This window comes from Littorina saxatilis, linkage group LG1 (genome assembly GCF_037325665.1).
Source record: "Littorina saxatilis isolate snail1 linkage group LG1, US_GU_Lsax_2.0, whole genome shotgun sequence".
In the NCBI taxonomy this organism is placed as follows: Eukaryota; Metazoa; Mollusca; class Gastropoda; order Littorinimorpha; family Littorinidae; genus Littorina; species Littorina saxatilis.
Window position 1 is genome coordinate 91,717,074 of NC_090245.1, and position 24,261 is coordinate 91,741,334.

The window sequence follows — 24,261 nt, forward strand, 5'->3', positions numbered from 1 at the left end:
AATAGTGTGCCAACAGGCCTTGGTCAGTCAACCACGTTTTATCTGTGTACTTCGTGTTTGACGGAAAAAGAATAACACCAACCCTGTTCTCCTGTATATAACTGAAAGGCACATTTTCTTCTTCATTCAATTTCTGTTTTCAAAAGCTTCGTCAACTTTCCACTTACACGACAAGCTCCCTTTACCAAGCTTCAATTAAGAACCCTGAATACGAAAGGTCAAAACAAAACAATAGGTTCTACTTTCACTATCGTCGTCTGCAATGAAAACCGAAAATGGCGAAACGCTTTGCTACGTACACAGAGTACGAAATTTCAAAGAAAAGATCGAACCTTACACCTGTGACTAGGAAAAGTTGCATAGACAGTTCCGTGCGGATCTCACCACGTATCAATGTACATCCAATGCTCAGGACCTACATATTTCCTCCGAAAACGGCGTATGGCTGCCTAAATGGCGGGGTAAAAAACGGTCATACACGTAAAATTCCACTCGTGCAAAAAACACGAGTGTACGAGCTAGTTTCAGCCCACGAACGCAGAAGAAGAAGGACCTACATATAGGTGATGCTTTGGCGATTGAGGCTTCGTCTTCAGCTCTAACACGCACGCAGATAGTCAGGCAGGTCTAATCTGCACCAGCGGTGTTGGAAGGTTTTGATTTAGAAACACTGGCATGTTACTTCGACGAGATAAACGAACCAAAAGTCAAAAGTGTGCCCCAAATTCGTAAAATATTCTTTCAAAACAGCACTGTAAAAACCATCAACATCACTGTGAGAAAATAAACAATACAAACACAACCATGAGTTCCCCTGTGGAACATTTCGGGTGGACTTTCCCACGACCTGACCTACAAAAATCCTCCGTGTTCGTTCGCGCTTTGCATTCAATCTGTGTTAGTGCGCGTGTGTGTATGTGCTGTTCGGTTCAAAATAAGTTTATCTTTTTTCATTGAAAGATTCAGAAACGTTGGTTTATACTTTGTTGAATGCATTCAACCAGAAAAGACACGGAACGCATTGAATCTATCTTCTGCGCGCACGCGTGTGTAGGGTATGTGTTAAAGGGCAATTGTGTTTTTGACTCACATGCGAAGCAAAAGTGAGTCTATGTACTCACCCGAGTCGTCCGTCCGTCCGTCCGTCCGGAAAACTTTAACGTTGGATATTTCTTGGACACTATTCAGTCTATCAGTACCAAATTTGGCAAGATGGTGTATGATGACAAGACCCCAAAAAACATACATAGCATCTTGACCTTGCTTCAAGGTCAAGGTCGCAGGGGCCATAAATGTTGTCTAAAAAACAGCTATTTTTCACATTTTTCCCATTTTCTCTGAAGTTTTTGAGATTTAATACCTCACCTATATATGATATATAGGGCAAAGTAAGCCCCATCTTTTGATACCAGTTTGGTTTACCTTGCTTCAAGGTCAAGGTCACAGGAGCTCTTCAAAGTTGGATTGTATACATATTTTGAAGTGACCTTGACCCTGAACTATGGAAGATAACTGTTTCAAACTTAAAAATTATGTGGGGCACATGTTATGCTTTCATCATGAGACACATTTGGTCACATATGATCAAGGTCAAGGTCACTTTGACCCTTATGAAATGTGACCAAAATAAGGTAGTGAACCACTAAAAGTGACCATATCTCATGGTAGAAAGAGCCAATAAGCACCATTGTACTTCCTATGTCTTGAATTAACAACTTTGTGTTGCATGACCTTGGATGACCTTGACCTTGGGTCAAGGTCACATGTATTTTGGTAGGAAAAATGTGTAAAGCAGTTCTTAGTGTATGATGTCATTGCTAGGTTTAGCTAAAGGTCAAGGTCATGTAAAGGTCAAGGTCAAGCATGTGAGTCGTATGGGCTTTGCCCTTCTTGTTCAGTCTTGTTTTGTGCCTCTTATTTCGTCCCCAAAAACTCATTTCTGTCTTTCTATGCCTATGCTGTGAGACATAATCGCGATTACGAGTTAGTCGTGTGACAGAAAGTTTTCTTGCACACTCGACTGCTGCTGTCTCACTTCGGCTACGCCGTCGTGAGACATCTACAGTCTCGTGTGCAAGAAAACTCTGTCACACGACCGACTCGTAATAGCGGGTAATATTATGCACCAATAAAGACAAGTAAACCTAGGGGAGTTGCTAGCTGGTGCTGGATAGAGTAAAAGATTTGTGAATGTGCTGGTCTTGAATTGTATTCAAACATATTTTTCCCCATAGTTTTCTTTTCTTTGGATGTTGACTCTCCTGATTACTTGGGAATGAGCGTGTTAGTGTCTTAAAAGGGAGGGAGTCTTGTTTTGGGGGTGGGGTTGTTCCACTGTAATGGACATGAAGAAGAGAAGTCGTATTTATAAAGCATTTGCTTTTATTTTATTTTTTAGTATTTCTTACTTTCTGTCCTTTCTGTTTGTTCGTTCTTCTTTTACTTTTCTTTCGTCTAGTTCTACTTGCTCTTCTGTATTTTTGTTTAGTTTTTTGTTATATTTAGTCAAGTTTTGACTAAATATTTTAACATCGAGGGGGAATCGAAACGAGGGTCGTGGTGTATGTGCGTGTGTCTGTGTGTGTGTCTGTGTGTGTGTGTGTGTAGAGCGATTCAGACTAAACTACTGGACCGATCTTTATGAAATTTGACATGAGAGTTCCTGGGTATGAAATCCCCGAACGTTTTTTTCATTTTTTTGATAAATGTCTTTGATGACGTCATATCCGGCTTTTCGTGAAAGTTGAGGCGGCACTGTCACGCCCTCATTTTTCAACCAAATTGGTTGAAATTTTGGTCAAGTAATCTTCGACGAAGCCCGGACTTCGGTATTGCATTTCAGCTTGGTGGCTTAAAAATTAATTAATGACTTTGGTCATTAAAAATCTGAAAATTGTAAAAAAAAAAAAAAATTTATAAAACGATCCAAATTTACGTTTATCTTATTCTCCATTATTTGCTGATTCCAAAAACATATAAATATGTTATATTCGGATTAAAAACAAGCTCTGAAAATTAAATATATAAAAATTATTATCAAAATTAAATTGTCCAAATCAATTTAAAAACACTTTCATCTTATTCCTTGTCGGTTCCTGATTCCAAAAACATATAGATATGATATGTTTGGATTAAAAACACGCTCAGAAAGTTAAAACAAAGAGAGGTACAGAAAAGCGTGCTATCCTTCTTAGCGCAACTACTACCCCGCTCTTCTTGTCAATTTCACTGCCTTTGCCATGAGCGGTGGACTGACGATGCTACGAGTATACGGTCTTGCTGAAAAATGGCATTGCGTTCAGTTTCATTCTGTGACTTCGACAGCTACTTGACTAAATATTGTATTTTCGCCTTACGCGACTTGTTTGTTTTAGTTTCTTTTGTAGGCAGGTACTTGAAGGTGATTACCGCATTTCTTTGAGAAAAGCGTTTGGCGGAGGAGGTTGTTTGTTGTGGAAGAGAATGTTCTATCCTGTGGTATGTCTGCAGTTTGTGTCAGACACAGTAAACTCCTCTAGTACTTTTTTGGTCCATTTTCTTGTTTTGTTTCTGTTGCGTCTTGTCTTTTACCACGACTGAAGGAGAGGAGGGAATACTCTTGAAGCAAAATGCGAAGAAGTTATTGTTGGTCTGTGAAGCTTTAAACATTGCACTGAAAATCCCTTGACAGAAGTGGCATGATCATCATGAGTGTGGTTTGCTCTTTTCTTTTCTCTTTCTTCTTACAGCCACCCACACTTCGCTTTGTGAACACAAACAGCTAGCTATTTGTTGATGCTGCTGTTCCGGGTTGTTTTCTGTGTGGGTTTTTTCTTCGTGATCGTTTTGTTTCATTGACATGGCTTTTTTTGTCTCTGGTGGTTTTTGTTGGGTTGATTTGGGGTTGAGTTTGTTTCTTCTTTTCTGTCAGTCTCAATATGAACATGTGTGCATACGTGCATGCTCGTGTGCATGCATATGTTTTTATGTACAAAATTTAGGAAGATGAATGAGGTTGAGGGAAGAGATTTGGTGGAAAATAGAAAAGAGAGGGGATAAGCCCTTGTAAGTCTGTTTTGTTGGTATGCCTCACCTGTGAAATTGAAGGATGAAGGAGCTTGATTGGGATGAAATCATTGGATAGGTGACAGATGGTCTAACAGATTGTTTTTAATGATCTCTTCTGTATTGCATCAGACAAATGGCACACGATCCTGTTGAGAAAGCAAACAGAAACCATCAGGAGGGGGGTATGGCCAAGGGGGCACAAGGGGGGGGGGGGGGTTGGAGAAGAGGCGGTATGGAGAGGAGGTAGGAGAGGAAGGAGGGAGGAGTATAACTTCTGGCAGTCACAAATCTTCTCCTATCTCGACAACCTCCAGCCTCTAGTTTGTTGTCAGGTGTACCTGTCTACAGGGCTTTTATCTCTCCAATACACAGACCCTGACTCCTCCTTCCCCAATCCCCCCCCCCCCCCCCACACACACACACCCATCTCTCTCCACCCCCTCCCTCATACCTGGCTGTGCCCCCCCCCCCCACACACACACACCCATCTCTCTCCACTCCACCCCACGCCCCCCCCCCCCCCCCCCCCAGGTGATTGCTTTCTGAGCGTGCTGGCTTAATCACACTCAGGTGAAATTCCACCTGCATTGCTATGCTCTGCTACATCGCCTTGGGGCTTGGGGGAGCTGGGTCCATGGAAGGGAGGGAGGGGGGAGGGAAAGTTAGTGCAAGGATGGTTTTGGGTAAAGGGAAGTGTGGGTTATTTGCCGAAGAGAATGGGTGATTGTGTTTGGTTGCTTGAGTTTCTTTCCTGTTTGTTGTCTTAGTACTGTATATGCTTGGCTTTCAGCTAAGTGCCCTGATCTGTTTGGAGTTCATTCAGTAGTGAATTAGCTTCTCTCTCTCTCTCTCTCTCTCTCTCTCTCTCTCTCTCTCTCTCTCTCTCTCTCTCTCTCTCTCTCTCTCTCTCTCTCTCTCTCTCTCAAAGGTTTATTTGTGAACAAACACACACACACACACACACACACACACACACACACACACACACACACACACACACTCACACACACACACACACACACACACACACACACACACACACACACACACACACACACTGCCTTTAATTGCATGATGGATGAGATGGAGAGAGAAAGAGTGACACAGACAGTCAGACAGACAGACAGACAGACAGAGAAACAGACAGATGAAGAGGGTACCAGGTACAGTGCAGAGACAGTCATTCATACAGAGAGCAGCATCACAGACCAGCCAGTAAAGCCAGAACCAGAGAGGCAGGGAGCAACAGGTGCAGACAGTCAAGCCCCCCACACATGAGACAGGGGTGGAGATAAGCAGAGATTAGCCCCCCTTTTATATAGCTTAGGATTACAAGTCATCAGATGATCATTCCATCACACCTACCTGCTATGCCTTATCTTCTGCATCACTTCATCCCATCTCCCCCCTGGTGGACCCTTGTCCCCCATATTTCCTCCTTCCTGCATTGTGTGCCTCACAGGCACTCCACGCAGCTTAACTTTGTGGAGGCTTTGCTGAAGGAAAGGAAACGTGAATCCTGTTGAATCTTGTTGCCATAAAACCTAATTCTCTTCTTTTGGTCTCTAAGCATAGACACTAATCCCCCCTCAATAACCCTACCAACCCTATTTTCATTTGCTGATTCTGACACTCGTTCAACTCAACATAAAAAAATTAAAAAATTAGGTTCACATACAGTGGAATATTTTGCACTCCATGCCCATAACAAAAAACGACTCCACATTCAGATTTAGACAAAAGAGAGAACAAGAAAGATATATGACATGCTATCGCAACTCGACTTTTTTTCCCTTTTGTTTGGGGCGGGGACATAGCTCAGTTGGTAGCGCGCTGGATTTGTATTCAGTTGGCCGCTGTCAGCGTGAGTTCAAACCCACGTTCGGCGGAAATTTATTTCTCAGAGTCAACTTTGTGTGCAGACTCTCCTCGGTGTCCGAACACCCCCGTGTACACTACATTGGGGTGTGCACGTTAAAGATCCCACGATTGACAAAAGGGTCTTTCCTGGCAAAATTGCTTAGGCACAGTTAATAATTGTCTACCTATACCTGTGTGACTTGGAATAATAGGCCGTGAAAGGTAAATATGCGCAGAAATGGCTGCAATCTACTGGCCGTATAAAATTTCATCTCACACGGCATCATTGCAGAGCGCCTGGAACTGTACCCACGGAATATGCGCGATATAAGCGTCCTATTGATTGATTGATTGTTTCCCCAATCCAACATGTTCATGTATGTGTGTGTGCCCACAACAGGTTCCCAGTACTTTCTGAGGTCACGGGGCTTGCCTTAGTTGTCAAGTGGTGTCTTATAAACATTTTTCCCGCAGTCATGTATCAATTTCATTGATTACCTCTGAGCAGTTTCTAAAAATGGTCCAAATGACACATTTTTAGCAAAATCACTGCCGCACATTGCCTTAAAGGGACTTCATGTGTTCTTTTTGGGAAACTAATAATAATAAATAACTTTTTTATAGCGCGAGTCCCATCAATTGGCTACAGGCGCTTTACAAATTCATTCTAAAATAAACTAGCACAAATCAAACAAGCATAACTAGCCTGGGGCACAGGCATCCTGAGTCAGTGAAGCCATGCAAGACTAAATACAGCACCCCTGGCAATTACCTTTATTTAAGACACGACTTTATATAGATGACATTCAGAAATAACTCTGCTGAGATTAGTATGCAGTGTCCGCTCGATCTGATAACTTTTTTTTCTTCTGAAAGCATGCACATTTAAGGTCATTGTTCAGTGTGATGTTATTGGCGTGTTTGCGACTCACCTCACCTTCAGGGAATATAACTCTTCCCGTTCCACAACGCATGCATGTGTGCAACTTTTCCTGCTAGAAGCCGGAAACCTGATTTTAAAAAGATACCAACCCAAAACTTTAAATTCTTGAGAATTATAAATAAATAAATAAATGGTTAAGAATTTTTTTTTTATTGAAATCTATTTGAATTCCTTATACTCGTTGTCATCTTAGATTTAAAAGAGAGAGCTTCTAGCTTATTTTCATTCTTATTTTGGGGGGGGGGAGGAGGAAGGGGGGGGGGGGGGGGGCAATGTTGCCCTCTGCCCGAACACTCAAGTCTTTAATGGCAAAAAAACGTAGGACTTGTAATACCAATTTTACTACTAGGACTCTGCCCCTGTACCTCTGCCTTTCAGTTATTGTTTTTTATTTTCAGAAGTTGCATGCATGCGCATAATAACATGATAATAAAAGTTATATCTGGAAGACGTCTACTTTAAAGAATACATGTAGAAAGCAAATAAAGTTTACATGGCCTTCTGTTTTCTGTACAGTCACAGGTTTTATTCAGGTGTATTTTTGCTTGAATGAAACTTTTGCTAAAATAAATGAAGAAAATCTCTTCAGGACAGGAGAGAAATTTGTGGCTGTTTGTGCTTGTTCTGACAGGACCTTGCTTCTTTGTTACAGAGAGATGCAGACACACGCAGAAACCAGCTGATGAGAGATATGGCTCAACTTAGATTGCAGGTATGTAACTGATAATGCCTGTACTTAATGCAGACCACTCTGCTGCTCTAAGAAGAAGCGATAAGAGATGACAGTAAGTAGTGGGGGGGAAATGAAAGCAAAAATGTGAAAACCACGGAGAAGGACATTGACTTAGCATCCTAGCTTGGATTGGGCTCATCGGCTGATTAAAATCATGAAGAGAATACCACCTACCTGCACAGTCCTATAGTTTCAAAGTCGAGGCTGTTGGTGGTCAGTTCTGGGAACTTTACAGTACTTCTTATTGTTAACTGTGCTTCTGATTGTTAACTGTGTGCATTCTGCATGCTGTCCATCTTGCCTAACAGGAAATACACAGTGTCATGGTTTTGAATCTTCTTCAATTTCTCAGTGTGAGATGATGATGTAGGAATTGAAAGTTAAGTTAATGACAGTAAAAGATTAGACAACAACCCCACCACCTACGCCTCTCCCCACCACCCCCTACCCTCCCCCTGCTTTTCTCCAAGTATTCTGAGGTTTATTCTGACAACTTTCCCAAGCTGAAATATTTCACTGAATCTTAGAAATGTTTTGATATTGGATATGAAGTTTACACCAAAACCAAGTTTATACTTTTGTAGCGCCATTGCGCAGACTTCAAATAAAAATAAAAATATTACTGCGATATGTTCGAGCTGTGATATTTCTTATTACCGTGACAACAGGCGGAAGTGAGTCAGTTGGAGGGGCACCTGGAGGAGACGCAGCAACCACACTTCCCGCCCTACGTCATTGTGGACGCTGCCTCTCTCTCTTCTCACCTCACGCTGGTCAGAGAGCTGGCCCAGAGCGCTCGCTGCATCATCATTATACCCCTTGCTGGTCAGTGGATTATGTTGTTTTGGGGGGTTAGTGTGTTACTGTGTTTACGTGTGGGGATGCAAGGGGGCGGGGGGATAGTGTGTGATGGTGTGGGTGCGTGTCTGTCTGTCTGTCTGTGTATCTTATCTGTGTATGTATGTTTATTTGTTTTTGTGTATCTGTCCTCATAATTATGTGTGAGTGCGTTTGTGAGTATGTGTGTGAGTGTCTGTGTGTGTGTGTGATTGTCGTGTGTGTGTGTGTGTCTGTCTCTCTGTCTCTGTCTCTGTCTCTCTCTCTGTCTCTCTCTCTCTCTCTCTCTCTCTCTCTCTCTCTCTCTCTCTCTCTCTCTCTCTCTCTCTCTCTCTCTCTCTCTCTCTGTGAAACAAGACCTCTCACTGTGTATACACTGACTGTGGTGAGAGCCAGATAGGTTTTATACCTCACCTCCACCTGCAGTGCTTGGTATGTATCACTGTGTTGAGCTTCACATCCCTGGTAACATGTCGTAGTCTGGGTGGGCCTACATGCCTTTCTGCAGGTAGACTCATTGACAGTGGGCGTTCACTTTTGGCCTCTAACACACACGTATGCACGCATGCACACACGCATGCACACACACCGGCACACACCGAGGTCAGTATGCACGAATGCACTCACACATGCACACACAAACACATGCTCACGCATGAATACACAGACAAACGCACACAAACACACACACACACACACACACAAACACACACACACACACACATGCACGCACGCACTTTTAGTGGTCAGATTATGGGTCATAAAACATTGTCCACACTAAAAAGTGGCACTGGGCACTGGGCACTGCGTACACTCTTTATTGGCCATCATGTTTCTGCCTTCCAAATAAACTTTTCGAAAATGTTCTATATTCTTGCGCAAAATAGCATCAATGCCGATGTGCAAATATGTTTTTGACAATGCTACACTCAAACACCATTTGCTGAGCTGAAAATCTAAATTGTTACACTTGAGGCTTTAGAAGGGTTGGCAGGTCTGTGTGTGAAAAAGGAAAGCATTTTTCTTGTTTTGAAGCTGCAGGCCTAGTTGAACCAAAGGACTGACTCCATGTTTGCACTTACATATTAAATACACCTCTGGTGTTCACAGTGGCCCACAAACAAGCAGCACCCGTCAAGTTGCTTGTCTTGCAACATGCGTTTAGCTTTCTGTTTCCCCCTTGTCAACCCCTCTTCCCCCTTGTCAACCCCTCCCACCCCTATCCCTGTCCCTCCCCACTTGTGAGTTCCTGGTGGCTTTAATTAGTCCTCAGTGACAGCTAACAGCACCCCATGTTGTTCTTGCTTTGTTTAACTTGGAGTGGAAATTAGTGACAGGTAACAACAGCCCATGTTGTTCTTGTTTCGTGTTAACTTAAAATAGAAGTTAGCCGGTGGATAGATTTTTTTTTGGGGGGGGGGGGGGGGGTTACTTTATCTTTACTAATTTGAAAGTGAGCTTCGTGTGTCTGATATAGATCTGTGACATTCTTTTTTTTTTCAAACTTTTTTGTTGAGTCACTTGAGAAAAAGTGACTATGTAATCGGTCAGTGTTAGTCTGTCCGGCCGGCCGGCCGGCCGGCCGTAGACACCACCTTAACGTTGGACTTTTCTCGGAAACTATCAAAGCGATCGGGCTCATATTTTGTTTAGTCGTGACCTCCAATGACCTCTACACTTTAACGATGGTTTCGTTGACCTTTGACCTTTTTCAAGGTCACAGGTCAGCGTCAAAGGAAAAATTAGACATTTTATATCTTTGACAAAGTTCATCGGATGTGATTGAAACTTTGTAGGATTATTCTTTACATCAAAGTATTTACATCTGTAGCCTTTTACGAACGTTATCAGAAAAACAAGGGAGATAACTAGCCTTTTCTGTTCGGCAACACACAACTTAACGTTGGGCTTTTCTCGGAAACTATAAAAGTGACCGGGCTCAAATTTTATGTGAACGTGACTCATTGTGTTGTGAATAGCAATTTCTTCCTGTCCATCTGATGCCTCATATAATATTCAGAACTGCGAAAGTGACTCGATCGAGCGTTTGCTCTTCTTGTTTAACTTGTGGGAAATATTATTTCTGTCTCTCTTCTCCGTGACTTTGTTGAGTATCAGTTTTGATTTAATTATTCATGAACTCTGAACAGAAATTCTTGTGAATGCCTGGGAACTTTTTCTGAATGTTTTCACCACATGAATGCAAACACGTTGTCAAGGAAACACAACGCAGACTAAGTGGAAACAATGAAGCATATGCGCGCATCTCTGCAAAGCCGAGTTTAATACCTGCAGTGGACACCACTGAGAGTCTGTCTTCTTGTCCAAGTCACTGGCCCGTGAAATTCACCTGCTTAAAAAGTAAATTTTAAGGGGCTTATTGTCCGTCAGGTCTTAATTGCCTATATTGGACATGAATTGGTTTATACGATTCGAGTTTTTACGCCCTCACGGCTTTTGATGTTTGCGTGTTTAGGTGGTATCAGCCATCTGCACTTATGGTAGAATGACCAAGATCTTTAACGTGCCATTGTGGTGACACGGGGGTGGGAGATGGATACCGTCTCTGGGTCTGCACATAAAGTTGACCCGTGTCCGTCCCGGCCCGGATTCGAACCAGCGACCTCTCGATCACAAGTCCAGTGCTCTACCACCTGAGCTACCCGGGCCCCTCACCTGCTTAGTATGCCACTCTCACCTTAGTAGCTTTCTGCTCCAGTGCTTGTACAGGATTGTTTATTGTCTTGTTGGCAGATCATGATTGTTGTCTTGTTGGCAGAGGATTGTTTATTGTCTTGTTGGCTATCTGAAGCGGTCTATTCCTGGATAGGCAGCGGTCACTCTCTTCTCTCAACTGTTGATCTGTGTGATGTTGGAGAGCTGGAAGGAGGGTTGAAAAAATACAGTGGTACTCTCCCTTTAAGAACACCAAAAATCAGAGAACTCACGTCCCCTAAAGGAAGGAATCTTAAAACTGAGGTAAATTTACAGAGGTTATGAACTGAAAAGCTTAGAGAAAGCAGGGTCTTAAAAGTGTGTGTGTGTGTGGGGGGGGGGGGGGTAAATTAGGGGACCTTTACAAAGGGTTTCACTGTGTATTGAGCCTCATGCATCATATTCATACATTTTTTTGCACAGTGTTAGGCTGAATATGTAGGGCTTCTCAGCATTCATTTGTTCCCTTCCTGAGGGGGGTAAGGAGTGAAAGGGGGTCATGTTTTACACTCAGAGGATGTCACAAGTTGCCTGTTGATCTGTTTAACTTGATGTTGAGTGATGTTGAGTGGTTTACCCTGTCTGGGCAACAACTATTTTATAGTCACCTGGGACAGCTTGGCTTGGCTCATTACACTCCGTCAGGTGAGAGGCATGTATGTGACAAGAGTTCTGGCCACAGATACAGAAAGGAAGAACATGATAAAGAACATTTTAAAAATGCTACTTGAAGAAAAAGTTGCCAAAAGTGAAACAGAAGTTTTATCAGATTAATTATATCTGTTACATATAGCGCAAAGCCTGTTCTAAAAACTTTGCTTTGAAGCATAAGAAAAGGATAACAGTTGACACGTATTGTAATTTATTACTGTGCTACAGGCATTTGGAAAGCTGACTTCATGTATTTGTCACCTTCATTCTTCACTTGTTTTATCATATCTTGTCCCCAGGTTTGACGGGCGCAATAGTCCAGTGGTAAGGAAGTCAGCCTACAATCTCTCAAGTCAGATTATGGGAAGACCTGCCAGTGCCTTTTCCCCCTTTGCATGTGCACATATAACCAAATACAGACCCAAAAATTCCCATAATCCATGTCAGAGTTTGGTATGGTACAAAAAACAAAACAAAAACTAGCATCTATCCACTTCAAAATGGAGTATGACTGCCTAAATGGCTAGTTAAGTTGGGAAAACGGCCATACAGGTAAATGGCTAAAATGCCCACTCACAAAAGAAAAAGTTAGTGCATGTGGGAGTCGCAGCCCACAAACAAGAAGAAGACGACATCCCACTGATATTTTTTTTAAAGGGCTTTCCTTTCAAGTGTCCAGCTTAGCTTTACGGTACCAAGACCTGCCAAAGAGGTATTACTGCAACCTTACCACTGAGTTTTCAAATCATTGTCTTACTACAAGCTGATTGCTAGCATTGCATATCATATTACTGTATGTTTCAGGCTGATTGCTAGCATTGTGTATCACAGTACGTTTTAGGCTGATCGCTAGCATTGTGTATCACTGAATGTTTTAGGCTGATTGCTAGCATTGTGTATCACAGTACGTTTTAGGCTGATCGCTAGCATTGTGTATCACTGTACATTTTAGGCTAATCGCTAGCATTGTGTATCGCTGTACGTTTCAGCCTGATCGCTAGCATTGTGTATGACTGTATGTTTCAGTGATAGACCAATTGGATGTACAGAAGAAGGAGAGCAGTGGGGCGAGGGAGGCCATACGATGGCTGGAGGCAGAGTTTCGCCGAGGCAACAGGTACATCCGCGCACAGAAGAGCAATGAAACAGTCAGCTCCAACAACCAGCGCATCTTTAAGAAACGTCATCGAGAAATATGGTATGAACCTTTTGATGTCCTTTTTGCTCAGTGTGTTACTTTTGTTGTGTTCACAGTTATATTCCAGGCATTACATTGGTTTAACTGCAACCAAGTCACATTAAATTTGGTTACGTATGATTCATTCTTTCGATTCATCACACTATTTTGTTGTACACTTTGTGTTACTTGTTTTTTTTAACTGCAAAGTTAATGCTTGTCGCACTCTTATATCATATGTTTCATATTTCAGGGATTTCGTCTGGCGTCTGCAGTTGACAAAACACCTGGACTTCCATGTATTTCCAATCACTGGAAATTTTGCCATTAGTTGAACTGACCTGCCCAACTTTTTTGATGGTGGGGGAAAGGTGATGCCGAGCTCGGACTGCCTTAAAATTCAGAGAAATCCTGACATTTTTATGGGAAAATTGGGCAAATTTGCTGAAGAAAATAGATCTTCTTTAGCAACATCCTTCACTGCTACGTGTTGTGTTGCAGGTACATGATGGAGGTGTTGGGGTGCGGACGTTACCTGGCCAGGCAGAGCAGTAACTTCACGGCGGGCTCTGTGGTGGCCATTCTGACCGCTCACTCCTTCTTCGCCGAGAACCCCGCCCCGGTCGTACAGCAGGTGTGCACTGCCAGTCAGGAAGAAGGTGGGTGTACTGGCTTGTGTGTGTAGGGGGGAGGTGTGTGTGTCACTGTGTGTGTGTGTGTGTGTGTGTGTGTGTCACTGTGTGTGTGCGTGTGCGTGTGTGTGTGTGTGTGTGTGTGTGTGTGAGAGAGTATAGGAATCAAGAGAGAAAGAATGTGCACTGGCCTATGTGTGTAGGGGGGAAGGGGTGTGTGTGTGTGTGCGTGCGGGTGTACATGCGTGTAGGTATGTAAGTAAGTGAGAGAGTGTAGGAATCAAGAGAGAAAGAATGTCCAAAACTGACACTGAAAGCGTCAGACCTTCATTCTTTTTGTCCAATTTAGACACTTCTCTTTGGCTGCGGACTTCGGAATCATCAGTTCTTTTTCTTATTTCATTGGAAACATGGGTCTGCAGAGTTAATTCTGTCAGTATGTGCGGATCAAAAAGCATACCTGAATATGTGTTCATAGAACTCTTTATTCAGGTGTTGTTTGGGACCAGGGTATCCATTGATATTTATGCATGTTTGTTCTTAACAGGGGTTTCCATCGAGATGATGAAGGAGTTTGTCAGCAAGTGGCGTCAGATCTGGCAGAGCAACGGGTGACGTGTCAGCAGCCAGGGGGTCAGGCCGACCCTGTGCATAACGCAATCTGTCAGAACCCAGCAGTGGATAGTGCTCTGTCTGACGAAGCCGTCATTGCCCGACACAACTACCACTGTTCAGCTCCTTTGTGTAGCCAAAGCGGGAATCATTCAAAACATAGGCGCTAAAAGAGAAAAGAAAGAAGAAGACCAAAAAATGATGGACATATCCCAGAAGAAAAATCAGTCATAATGCGGAAAAGCATCTCAGAATGCTGTGATCCTGTGCTGGCAAAACAAGGGAACTCTGAACTGGAACGGAAATACTGAGAACTGGAACGGAAATACTGAGAACTGGAACAGAAAATACCGATGCATTGAAATAACAAAAAGTTCTGAGCAGCGAGACTCCATCAGAGAAGGATGGTCAGTATAATTTGGTGATGTTTAAAATGATTGGAACAGAAAAGGAGTCTTGTAAGATAAAAGTCTGCGCAGCAGTTGTACATGAAAGTGAGCTGTAACAATCATGATCTAACTTACTAAGCTAAGATACATGTATCATGATTTACTTTGAGCTTTCTAAGAAAAGCCAAAAGCTTCTCGGATTAATGGTAATTTTCAGATTAAGATGTGCTGTAATTTTTTTTTTTTTTTTTTTTTTGCACATCAAGCTGCTTGTGCCTGACTGAAGGATTTGCTAAATATAGCCAGCAGCGGAGAATACATATGAATTGCTCTGGCAGACCAGCACGATGATAGATCACCTTGAAAATGAAATTAAAAAAAGATTGTCAGAAAAATGTCATCTTGCACAATAGAAGTGTTTGATGTTTAAAAATACTGCTCACATAATATGGACTTGATCAGTTGGCACTTTGCTGTCGACCTGAAAGATAAGTTTGCCGGAAATATGTTTCAATGGTTAAAACCTTTGATTTTATGAAAATACAGTTTACATGGTGTGGGCGTGCGAGACCAGCTGTTTGTTGCTAAACTGGTAGGATTAGCAAATACTGCTTGTTTGGTAATTTGCTACAGTGAAACCTCGATTTGAAGACCAACAAAAATCTGAGAAAAACAGATCTTCAACAGGCATGGGAATTGTCTGCCGAAAGGCAAGTTTCCGCCGAAATTTGTTGTTTGTTCTGCCCAAAAAGCGAAAGTGTCCGCCGAAAAAATAAATGGGCGAGGCAAAAATGGTTCTAAAAACTGAATTTAATGGCAAACTTGGAGCTCAGATGACACCAAATTGCACCATTTGGGTTCTTTGGAGAAAAAAATAATCCGGGGGGGGGGGGGGGGGCATGCCCCCTGACCCTCCTGGTAACGCTAGGCGCCGTCTACTTCGCTATTACTTAAACATGTTCAGCCTTTTTTACTTTTTTCAATTCTCATGCCTGCTTCAAAGAAAAGGAGTCTTAAATATGAACTTTTGAAAAATCAGTCCGGCGCATCTTCCGGTTCCTGTGGATCAAACACAGGTGGCTGTTTTGCTCGCTCCAAGAAAGGATCATAATCACTGTCATCTACCTGTTTCCAACGAATCGTCCGAAAGAAGATCTCCCCCTTCCCCTGTCAGTATCCATAATCATTTGCACCGCCTGTAGCGTCAGTCCGTCTTTGTTTTTCCCTACTAGGGCCTGGTCGACTGTCACCGTTAGCCATTTTGACGAGTCGAGCTTTCTCTCCCCTTTCCTGCCCGCCAAGGCTGAAAATAGCCTTTAGACGCAAAACCGCGTCACCATTTATGTTTATTCATGAGAATGAGGTATCCTACCAAGCCATTGGCTGCTATTTGTGTATCAGCAGTGACGTAGCATTTCTGGAAAATTCCTGAACGGAGAAAACAGGTTTACCCGTCCTAAGGCGCTGCGGCTGCACAAGCGCATGACGGGTATACCCGTCATAAGGCAGGCAAGGGGTTAAAGCGGAGTTTAAGTAAAAAATGCATGTTTTTTTTAACAGAAAGTCTGAAAAAGCAGGGGCTTAAAAGAGAAGTGTTAATTGTGAAACAGGGGGTTCTATATCTCTGTGGTTCCACTGCATCTTTAGTCATATAAAGACTTTCGAGATTTTAGTCAAGCAGTATGTGGGAAATGTTGAGTCCTTTGTGCTGGAAACTTGCATTCTCCCAGTTGCAAGCCCCTGGAGAAATTTTTTTATTAGTGCTTTTGTGAACAAGAAACAATTAACAAGTGGCTCTATCCCATCTCCCCCCCCCCCCCCCCCCCCCCCCTTTCCCCGTCGCGATATAACCTTCGTGGTTGAAAACGACGTTAAACACCAAATAAAGAAAGAAAGAAATGCTCGAAAGAGGCATGAAATGTCTCTTTAACTGAAATCTGTGTGCATTATCAGTCCTATTTAACTCATGAAATAGCGTGTGTGTGTTTTTGTTGTTTTCTTTTTTTTCTGTTGGCTCTCATGCAAAGAAAGAAACCCTCTGCTGGAAATTGAGTGTAGTGTCTTGAGAGTGATTTTTATTATTTCAATAATGTCACTGGTATGGGTAATTATTTTGTCATATGTCTCTGATTTTAATTACAAAATAAGGTATCAACATGAATATCTTACTGTATACTTTTAAGTTGGTGCTTTTAAGTTTTGGCTCACTGGCTTTATCTCTGTAAGTGTCGCATTTTAAGTTGATCGTGAAGGGAGGTTACTTTCTTTTTCTTTTCTTTTTTCCTTTTTGAGTCACTTGAGAAAATGTGACTCTATGTAATCGGTCAGTGTTAGTCTGTCCGGCCGGCCGTCCGGCCGGCCGGCCGTCCGGCCGGCCGGCCGTCCGGCCGGCCGTCCGTAGACACCACCTTAACGTTGGACTTTTCTCGGAAACTATCAAAGCGATCGGGCTCATATTTTATTTAGTCGTGACCTCCAATGACCTCTACACTTTAACGATGGTTTTGTTGACCTTTGACCTTTTTCAAGGTCACAGGTCAGCGTCAAAGGAAAAATTAGACATTTTATATCTTTGACAAAGTTCATCGGATGTGATTGAAACTTTGTAGGATTATTCTTTACATCAAAGTATTTACATCTGTAGCCTTTTACGAACGTTATCAGAAAAACAAGGGAGATAACTAGCCTTTTCTGTTCGGCAACACACAACTTAACGTTGGGCTTTTCTCGGAAACTATAAAAGTGACCGGGCTCAAATTTTATGTGAACGTGACTCCCAGTGACCTCTACACTTTGACGTCTGCTTTGGTGACCTTTGACCTTTTTCAAGGTCACAGGTATGCTTCAGGTATGCATTGTGTTGTGAATAGCAATTTCTTCCTGTCCATCTGATGCCTCATATAATATTCAGAACTGCGAAAGTGACTCGATCGAGCGTTTGCTCTTCTTGTTTAAAATTGTACTGAGGCACCCCATTGCATGACCCCCTCAGCTTATTTCTTCCCATGCTCCAAACATTACCGAGCCCGTCACCTCTCTCTCTCTGATTAGTAGTTACCAATGCTTTTGATGGGTTTTTTCGCTAAGTGATTGGAGTTGAAATATTTATCATTGTACTAGCAATCCATGTTCCATTTAAGTTTTGCCTTTTCAACCTTTCCCAAATTTTTTCCTAATTACAAATGATGTTGGCACAAAATCTAAAACAACACAAGCAGGCAGGATGCTTCTGTTTTATGCCAAAGCAAGCCCTTGCACCTTTTATGATGCGAGTTTCTTATTTGTCAAATGCACACACACACACACTCACAACACACACACACACACACACACACACACACACACACACACACACACACACACACACACACACACACACACACACACACACACACATACACACACACACACACACATATACACACACACACACACACACACACACAGTCAAATCAATCAAGACTAAAAATGTTACTGTCCTTATAAAAACAAGGAAAATTGCCATACAGTGTTGGGTGGTTACAGACATAAAATACATCACATTTACTAAGAATTAAGAATTGCACTTCCAGTAATTTTATAACACAGTAGACTTACATAGTGAGATGGGTACTGTACCAAAGCTTACCTGTTGCTTTTGTTGTTGTTGCAGAATTAAGAACATTGAACTGACAAGAGCATTTGTGTATGTTTGGCATCTTAACAGTATTCAGGCATGGGAATTGTCCGCCGAAAGGCACATTTCCGCCGAGTTTTTATTTTGTTCCGCCAAAAAAGCCGCCGAAAACAATAATGGGGGAGGCAAAAGAACTGAATTAAATGGCAAACTTGGAACTCAGATGACACCAAATTGCACCGTTTAGGTTCTTTGGAGAAAAAGTTGCGTTTACATAAAAACATTCAGCCTTTTGTACTTTTTTCAATTCCCATGCCTGAGTATTGTTTGTCTGTTAATTACTGATAAAAAGATCAGGAGAAACGAGTTTTAAGATCGCAAATCATGCCAAATCGCAAGGTTGTGATTAATACTCTCATGGTGACCTTTATGAATGACATTTTATGAACGTTTGAGAACAGGAATGGGTGATTGTGCTCCGATTGTGCTGATAGAAGGGTCCTTTCTTGATGCTCAGTTGTGCAAGCTTTGCTTGTCTGTTTTATTAAAAGTGTGCCAATATGTTTGTTCACTGATAAGAAATGATTACACTGTGTGTGTTAACTCTCAGAATTGCTATGCCAATTCCAAAGGCATAGTTATAAAGAATATTGCTTTCAGTTGCTGTTCTTGCTTCTATTTTGTGAGTGATTGAAAATATTACTCTGTTTTTTAAATGTATGTGTTCTTTATTTTGTAACGTCTGCATTGTATATGGTTTTTTTTGTTTGTATGGGTTTTGTTTGTTTATTTTTTTGTTTGTTTAACATACTGAGGCAGACATGCAGCGTTCATGTCATAAGACTACCAACCACATAATCTTATATGCATGAGAATTTTCTGACAATGTAGAACATACAAATAAATCAAGATGCTAAAATGTGGGCCAGGTATGTCAATACACACTGACACACACACATGCACACACACCATCAGTTTAGAAAAGATTACACCGTAAAAGGTATTTTTTCTCTATCTATATAGGTGTCAGCTTTTTCCTTTACCAAAGACGAAAGGAAAAAATGCCTCATCTACAACCCATAAACATAATGGAGTTCAAAAACAGTCCTACAGTAATCCATGAATGAAGCCGAAAGAGGAGAAGCTCCATCCTCTTGCACGCACTTACAATCCCCGCAGGCTTAGATCTCATGAATATTAATGCCTTGGCCTCGGGACAGTGACTCGCTGAGTCAGGCATGCGTAGCGACATGCTGGAAACAATAAAAATGTTCCCTTTGATAATGGACTAGTTTGTCTAGCCCCGGGCAGCCATATATCATCTGGGGGACCATTAAAGTGTGCAAGCCATGAACGCCTGATCTTGATGGCTGCAGCTAAGACAAGATGGCCGTCTTTGATAGATCGCTTGGCTTTTGCCCCAAGGTAATCAATTGCATCTGCTGAGGTAATGTATGATTACTTCAGTAAAACGAGGGGAAAAGGACGATGACGACGACGAAAAGTTGAAATAGCCAAGGGACGTAAATCAATGAAGTAAACTCGCCGCTTAAGATTTTAGTTGCTTCCCTTCCATCGAAGGTCTAGTCGCTGGCCACTGACTCTACTTGCTCTCTCTCTCTCTCTCTCTCTCTCTCTCTCTCTCTCTCTCTCTCTCTCTCTCTCTCTCTCTCTCTCTCTCTCTCTCTCTCTCTCTCTCTTCCCCCCCCCCACCCCCTTCCTGAAAAGAAGAAGCCCAGATCACTTGTTTGTGTCCCTGTGATTTAACTAAGATTGTCAGTGTTAGAATCATCCTTTGGATTTCCGAACTGTTCAAGATTCTAGGAAAGTAGCAGCGTTTGTAGTCTGCTCTCTACACTCATGGATGCGCTGCTATTTTCCACGTAAAAACACGGATTTGTTTTATTTATTTGTCTATGTGGCTGTTCATATATTGGGTTTTGGACCTCATCCCCAGTGTTCCGTTTATTACAATCTTAATTTTCTCTGATGCCATTGGCGTTGGCTGACCGTTAGTTAGCACGGTAAGTGAGTGTGTTTATGTGTGTGGGGTGGATGATGGGTGTCCGTGTGTTTGTGTGTGTGTGTGCGCGCGCAGTCTGTGTGTGTCTGTGTGTGTGTCTGTGTCTTTGTCTTTGTTGGATTTTTGAATTACATGAATAATCTAAGCTGCTCATTTTCCCCCTATTTATCACAACTAAAGAAGTTACATGTATCATCAACTTCAGAGGTTCCAACTGGCGTTGACTGATGTCAGTGTCAAAGACTAATGTCATTCTGTGCCATTAACCAAAGACTAATGTCATACCTCGCCATTACCGGTGTATCGCCTCGTTCTTCAAATCATGGCTGATGTTTTACATGCCTATAATGGTGTAGTACTGGTTAATTGGTCAGACCAACACTCACTCCAAGGATCTTGACCCCTACTAGCCCACCTATACCGGCCGCTGGAGGAGACTATTTTACAAGGCTGTAAAAGCCAGACCTATCAGGGACAGGTAGAGCTGTCGTAAACGCAGCCATAAGCTTTCGCGGGGACTCCCAACATTGATAGCAAAGAGGAGTGAAAATCATTCAAGCGCATCGGTAGAAAGTAAACTCTCAATATCTTTACGGTCCAGTGAACACTGAACCTCAGTTTCTCAGACGATGCGCACTCTCTCGTCACGGTCTGGTAACCAGGATTTCATTGGATGATCTGCCTCGGACCAAACCACGCCCCCGTCTCAGGTGTTTTTAACCAACCAACAACCTCGTTAAAAGGCGACACGCTTGAGAACGTGTTGCTCAGCGAAGGGTGACGGGTCGTTGGTGCGGAACAGGAGCGACAGGCGTTAATACGGGCGTCACAAGCAAGTCACGGCTGACTGCGTCGCACTCGACAATCTGTTCCCAATGAAATCGCCTTCAAAAGACACAAGATACTGCGGACTACGCGCCTAATGGTGGTCGGTTGGCGATTCCCAGACTGTTTCACATTATTGTCCTCGGGGCCTTCTTCCTTTTTTTGTTGTTTTTTTCTTCTCTTTATTTTCTCCTTTTTTTTTTGGGGGGGGGGGGGGGGGCATGAGTTTCTCTCGGGAGATTGCGTGCGTGTATGCGTGCGTGTGAGCGTACGTGGGTGCGTGCATTAGAGCGTGCGTGCGTGCATTAGAGCGTGCGTGCGTGCATGAGAGCTTACGTGCGTGCGTTTGTGTGTGTTTGCGTGTGTGCGTGCATGAGAGCGTAGTACGTGCGCGCGTTTGTGTGTGTTTGCGTGTGTGCGTGTGTGCTATACTGAATCTTTCCTCTTAACTTTTGAAAGAAGGAGTAGAAGACAAAGACGAGAAGCGAACCAGACTGGTGAGAGTCCTGCTTGGAGTGCCTGAGCTGGTGCTTGAACTTGACAATGTCCTCAAGACACGGGCTGTGTTCAGGTCCAACAGACTACTTGTAGCGGCGCAGAGCTGGTCTGGTGGCGATAATGAGGGAGAGGTTCCTCTGTTGAGCAAGAGGTGTGTGTGTGTGTGTCAGTGTGTGTGTGTGTGTGTGTGTGCCACGGTGTGTGTGGTGTGTGTGTGTGTGATTGTGTGTGTGTGATTGTGTGTGTGTGTGTGTGTGTGTGTGTCAGTGTGTGTGTGTCAGTGTGTGTGTGACTGTGTGTGTGTCAGTGTGTGTGTGTGTGTGTCAGTGTGTGTGTGTGTGTCAGAGTGTGTGTGTGTGTCAGTGTGTGTGTGTGTGTCAGTGTGTGTGTGGGTGTGTGTGTGTGTGGTATGGGTGTTATTAAAAGAGTGAGACAGACAGACAAACCGAGAAGGAGAAGAGAGGGCGAGACGACAGAGAGAGACAGAGAGCGAGACTAAGAGAGAGAGAGAGGACAGATAGAGACAGCGAGTGAGACGACAGAGCGAGAAAGAGAGAGAGAGAGAGAGAGAATAAACATGAGAGAGAGAGAGAGAGACTGAGGTGACAGAGAGAGAGGGGGGAGAGAGGGGGTGGGGGGGGGGGGCGAGAGAGGGAGAGAGACAGACAGAGAGAAAACAGAGGGATATAGAGACAGAGTGAGGCGACAGAGAGAGAAAGAGAGAGACTAAACATGAGAGGGAGAGAGAGACAGAGAGAGATAGGGGGCGGCAGAGAGAGAGAGAGAGACAGAGAGAGAGACAGAGGGACAGAGAGAGACAGAGAGAGAGACAGAGAGAGGGAGAAACCGAAAGAATGGAGGGGAGAGAGAGAGAGACGAATGACTGTGGTCCCGTTTTGCTGAAATGTTAACAGATTGCCGTTGCCAGTTGCGTCGGTTGGGAACAAAAGGAATTTTTCAAGACTGGATTTCAAATGGATACATTGTGCAACTAACGCAGCAAACTTTACAAATAAAATTCTACAGGCCGTGGATAAAAATGGAAAAAGAAAGCGTGCTTTCCCAGGTGGTCCTTGACCCTTTCTTCGTCGCCCTTCCAAGACTCTCATCTTCTCCCTCAAAGCCACCCCCAACCTCCTACCCCCTCCCACGGTTCCCGTTACCTATCGTCCCCCCTGTACAGGACCGAGGGATCAGGTATCTTACCTATCATCTTGGGTTGGCCCCCACATCAGCCACACCAGTCAACCTGGGTGGTGGCTGAGCCCTCCGAGTCATGCCGAAAGACTAGCTTGATTTAGATCGGCAGGAATTTTTCTCCTGGAGACACCTCCACTTGCCCCCTGCGTTATCAGAGACTCGGACAGATGATACCTAAACAATCCGCAGTGGCCGAGGGAAACTGGGCCGTGGCAGCTAATTGAATTAGAATGCTGCCTTTCCCTACTCTTTCTTTTTCCAGTCTTTCTCGCTCTCTGTGGCAGCAGTGGCGTGCACAGACACAAGCATGTACGCACACCTTACATTCTAAACTGAAGACACTTTTTGTAACGAGTTGTGAGAATTGTGTGGAATTCTTCATAACTATATTTGCAAAAGTACCACGCATTGTAAACACTATTTTGTGTTTACTATATGTTCTACTTTTGCGAGTAGGGTTTTTATAGTCTTACGCACCAGTCTACACAACTCGTTACAAAAAGTGGAACGCTTCTGTTTACACTATTTACAGTGTACAAACATACATGCAAACACAAACACACTTTCCCAGAGAGCGAAAAACACATGCACACAAAAACCGTTACTCACGTGCGGTGTGGGTGTTTGTGCGTGTGTGTTTGTGCGTGTCATACGTAGCAGACTACACTGAAATACGACTGCATCAGTTCAGTAAATGAATGGTTTCCGAATTATTATTTCAAGGCAAGAACAATCGTAATCGAAAACGTGTAGGGTTCAGAACGTTCTTACCATATATAAGACTTATTACCAGCCTGCCTCATGCGTGCAGACTCAGTGCAGACTGCAGTGGTTCCATTGCCCTAGCCTGGCAGTAGCAGACGACATAAACCCCGCTCAGCAAATTAACATGTTGGGCAAATGTGAACGAAAAAACGATGGGGATATAATACGTGTAGGGTTCAGAGCATTCTTACTGTTCATATTTAGTATCAGACTCCCCGATGAGTGAAGATACAACACGAGAAATATGCCACATTTATTTTGAAAATGTGCTAACCGTCGAGTCCTTCGACTTCGAGTCAATTCAAGGGGAGTCACTCCGCACAGTCAATCCGTCGAAGCTCGACTGGAGGTTTCGAATCGCAAATAACGAAGAGCACAGTCCTTTCTCCGAGTTCAAATGAGGTCTCTCTGAAAGATCATCACTGTTCAGCTTAACGCTACACTGGAATTTACCAACAGAAATTAAAATGCGTGTGACGAAAGCACGACACACTTGAGACACCCCACACAAAAGTAGATCTTACTGTACACGACCTGACCACACAGCTATGCCTATTCAAATGCGCGTAGCAAAATGTGCGTTTGGAATCTTCTTTTTTCTATGGGGGTACTGACAATATCGTTATTGAAACATTCATGATCCCAGTGCACTAAGGGATTTATAGAGCAAATCTCGAAAATAATTATTCAACTCAGCGCTATGCGCTTCGTTCAATAATGAATTTTCTCGATTTGCTC

At 43.1% G+C, this 24,261-nt stretch overlaps 1 protein-coding gene across 2 annotated transcripts in view; it reads left to right on the forward strand.

The window, feature by feature from the left end:
• Nucleotides 1-16,649, forward strand: part of LOC138945532 (nonsense-mediated mRNA decay factor SMG5-like) — a 40,476-nt gene extending 23,827 nt beyond the window's left edge. For both annotated transcript variants that reach the window (XM_070316974.1, XM_070316982.1), the window contains exons 21-25: nt 7,503-7,562; nt 8,252-8,408; nt 12,813-12,984; nt 13,465-13,622; nt 14,143-16,649. In XM_070316974.1, coding sequence (XP_070173075.1) covers nt 7,503-7,562; nt 8,252-8,408; nt 12,813-12,984; nt 13,465-13,622; nt 14,143-14,210 — 615 coding nt within the window. In that variant the 3' untranslated portion in view covers nt 14,211-16,649. The remainder of the gene's footprint in view (nt 1-7,502; nt 7,563-8,251; nt 8,409-12,812; nt 12,985-13,464; nt 13,623-14,142) is intronic.
• Nucleotides 16,650-24,261: the final 7,612 nt, after the last annotated feature.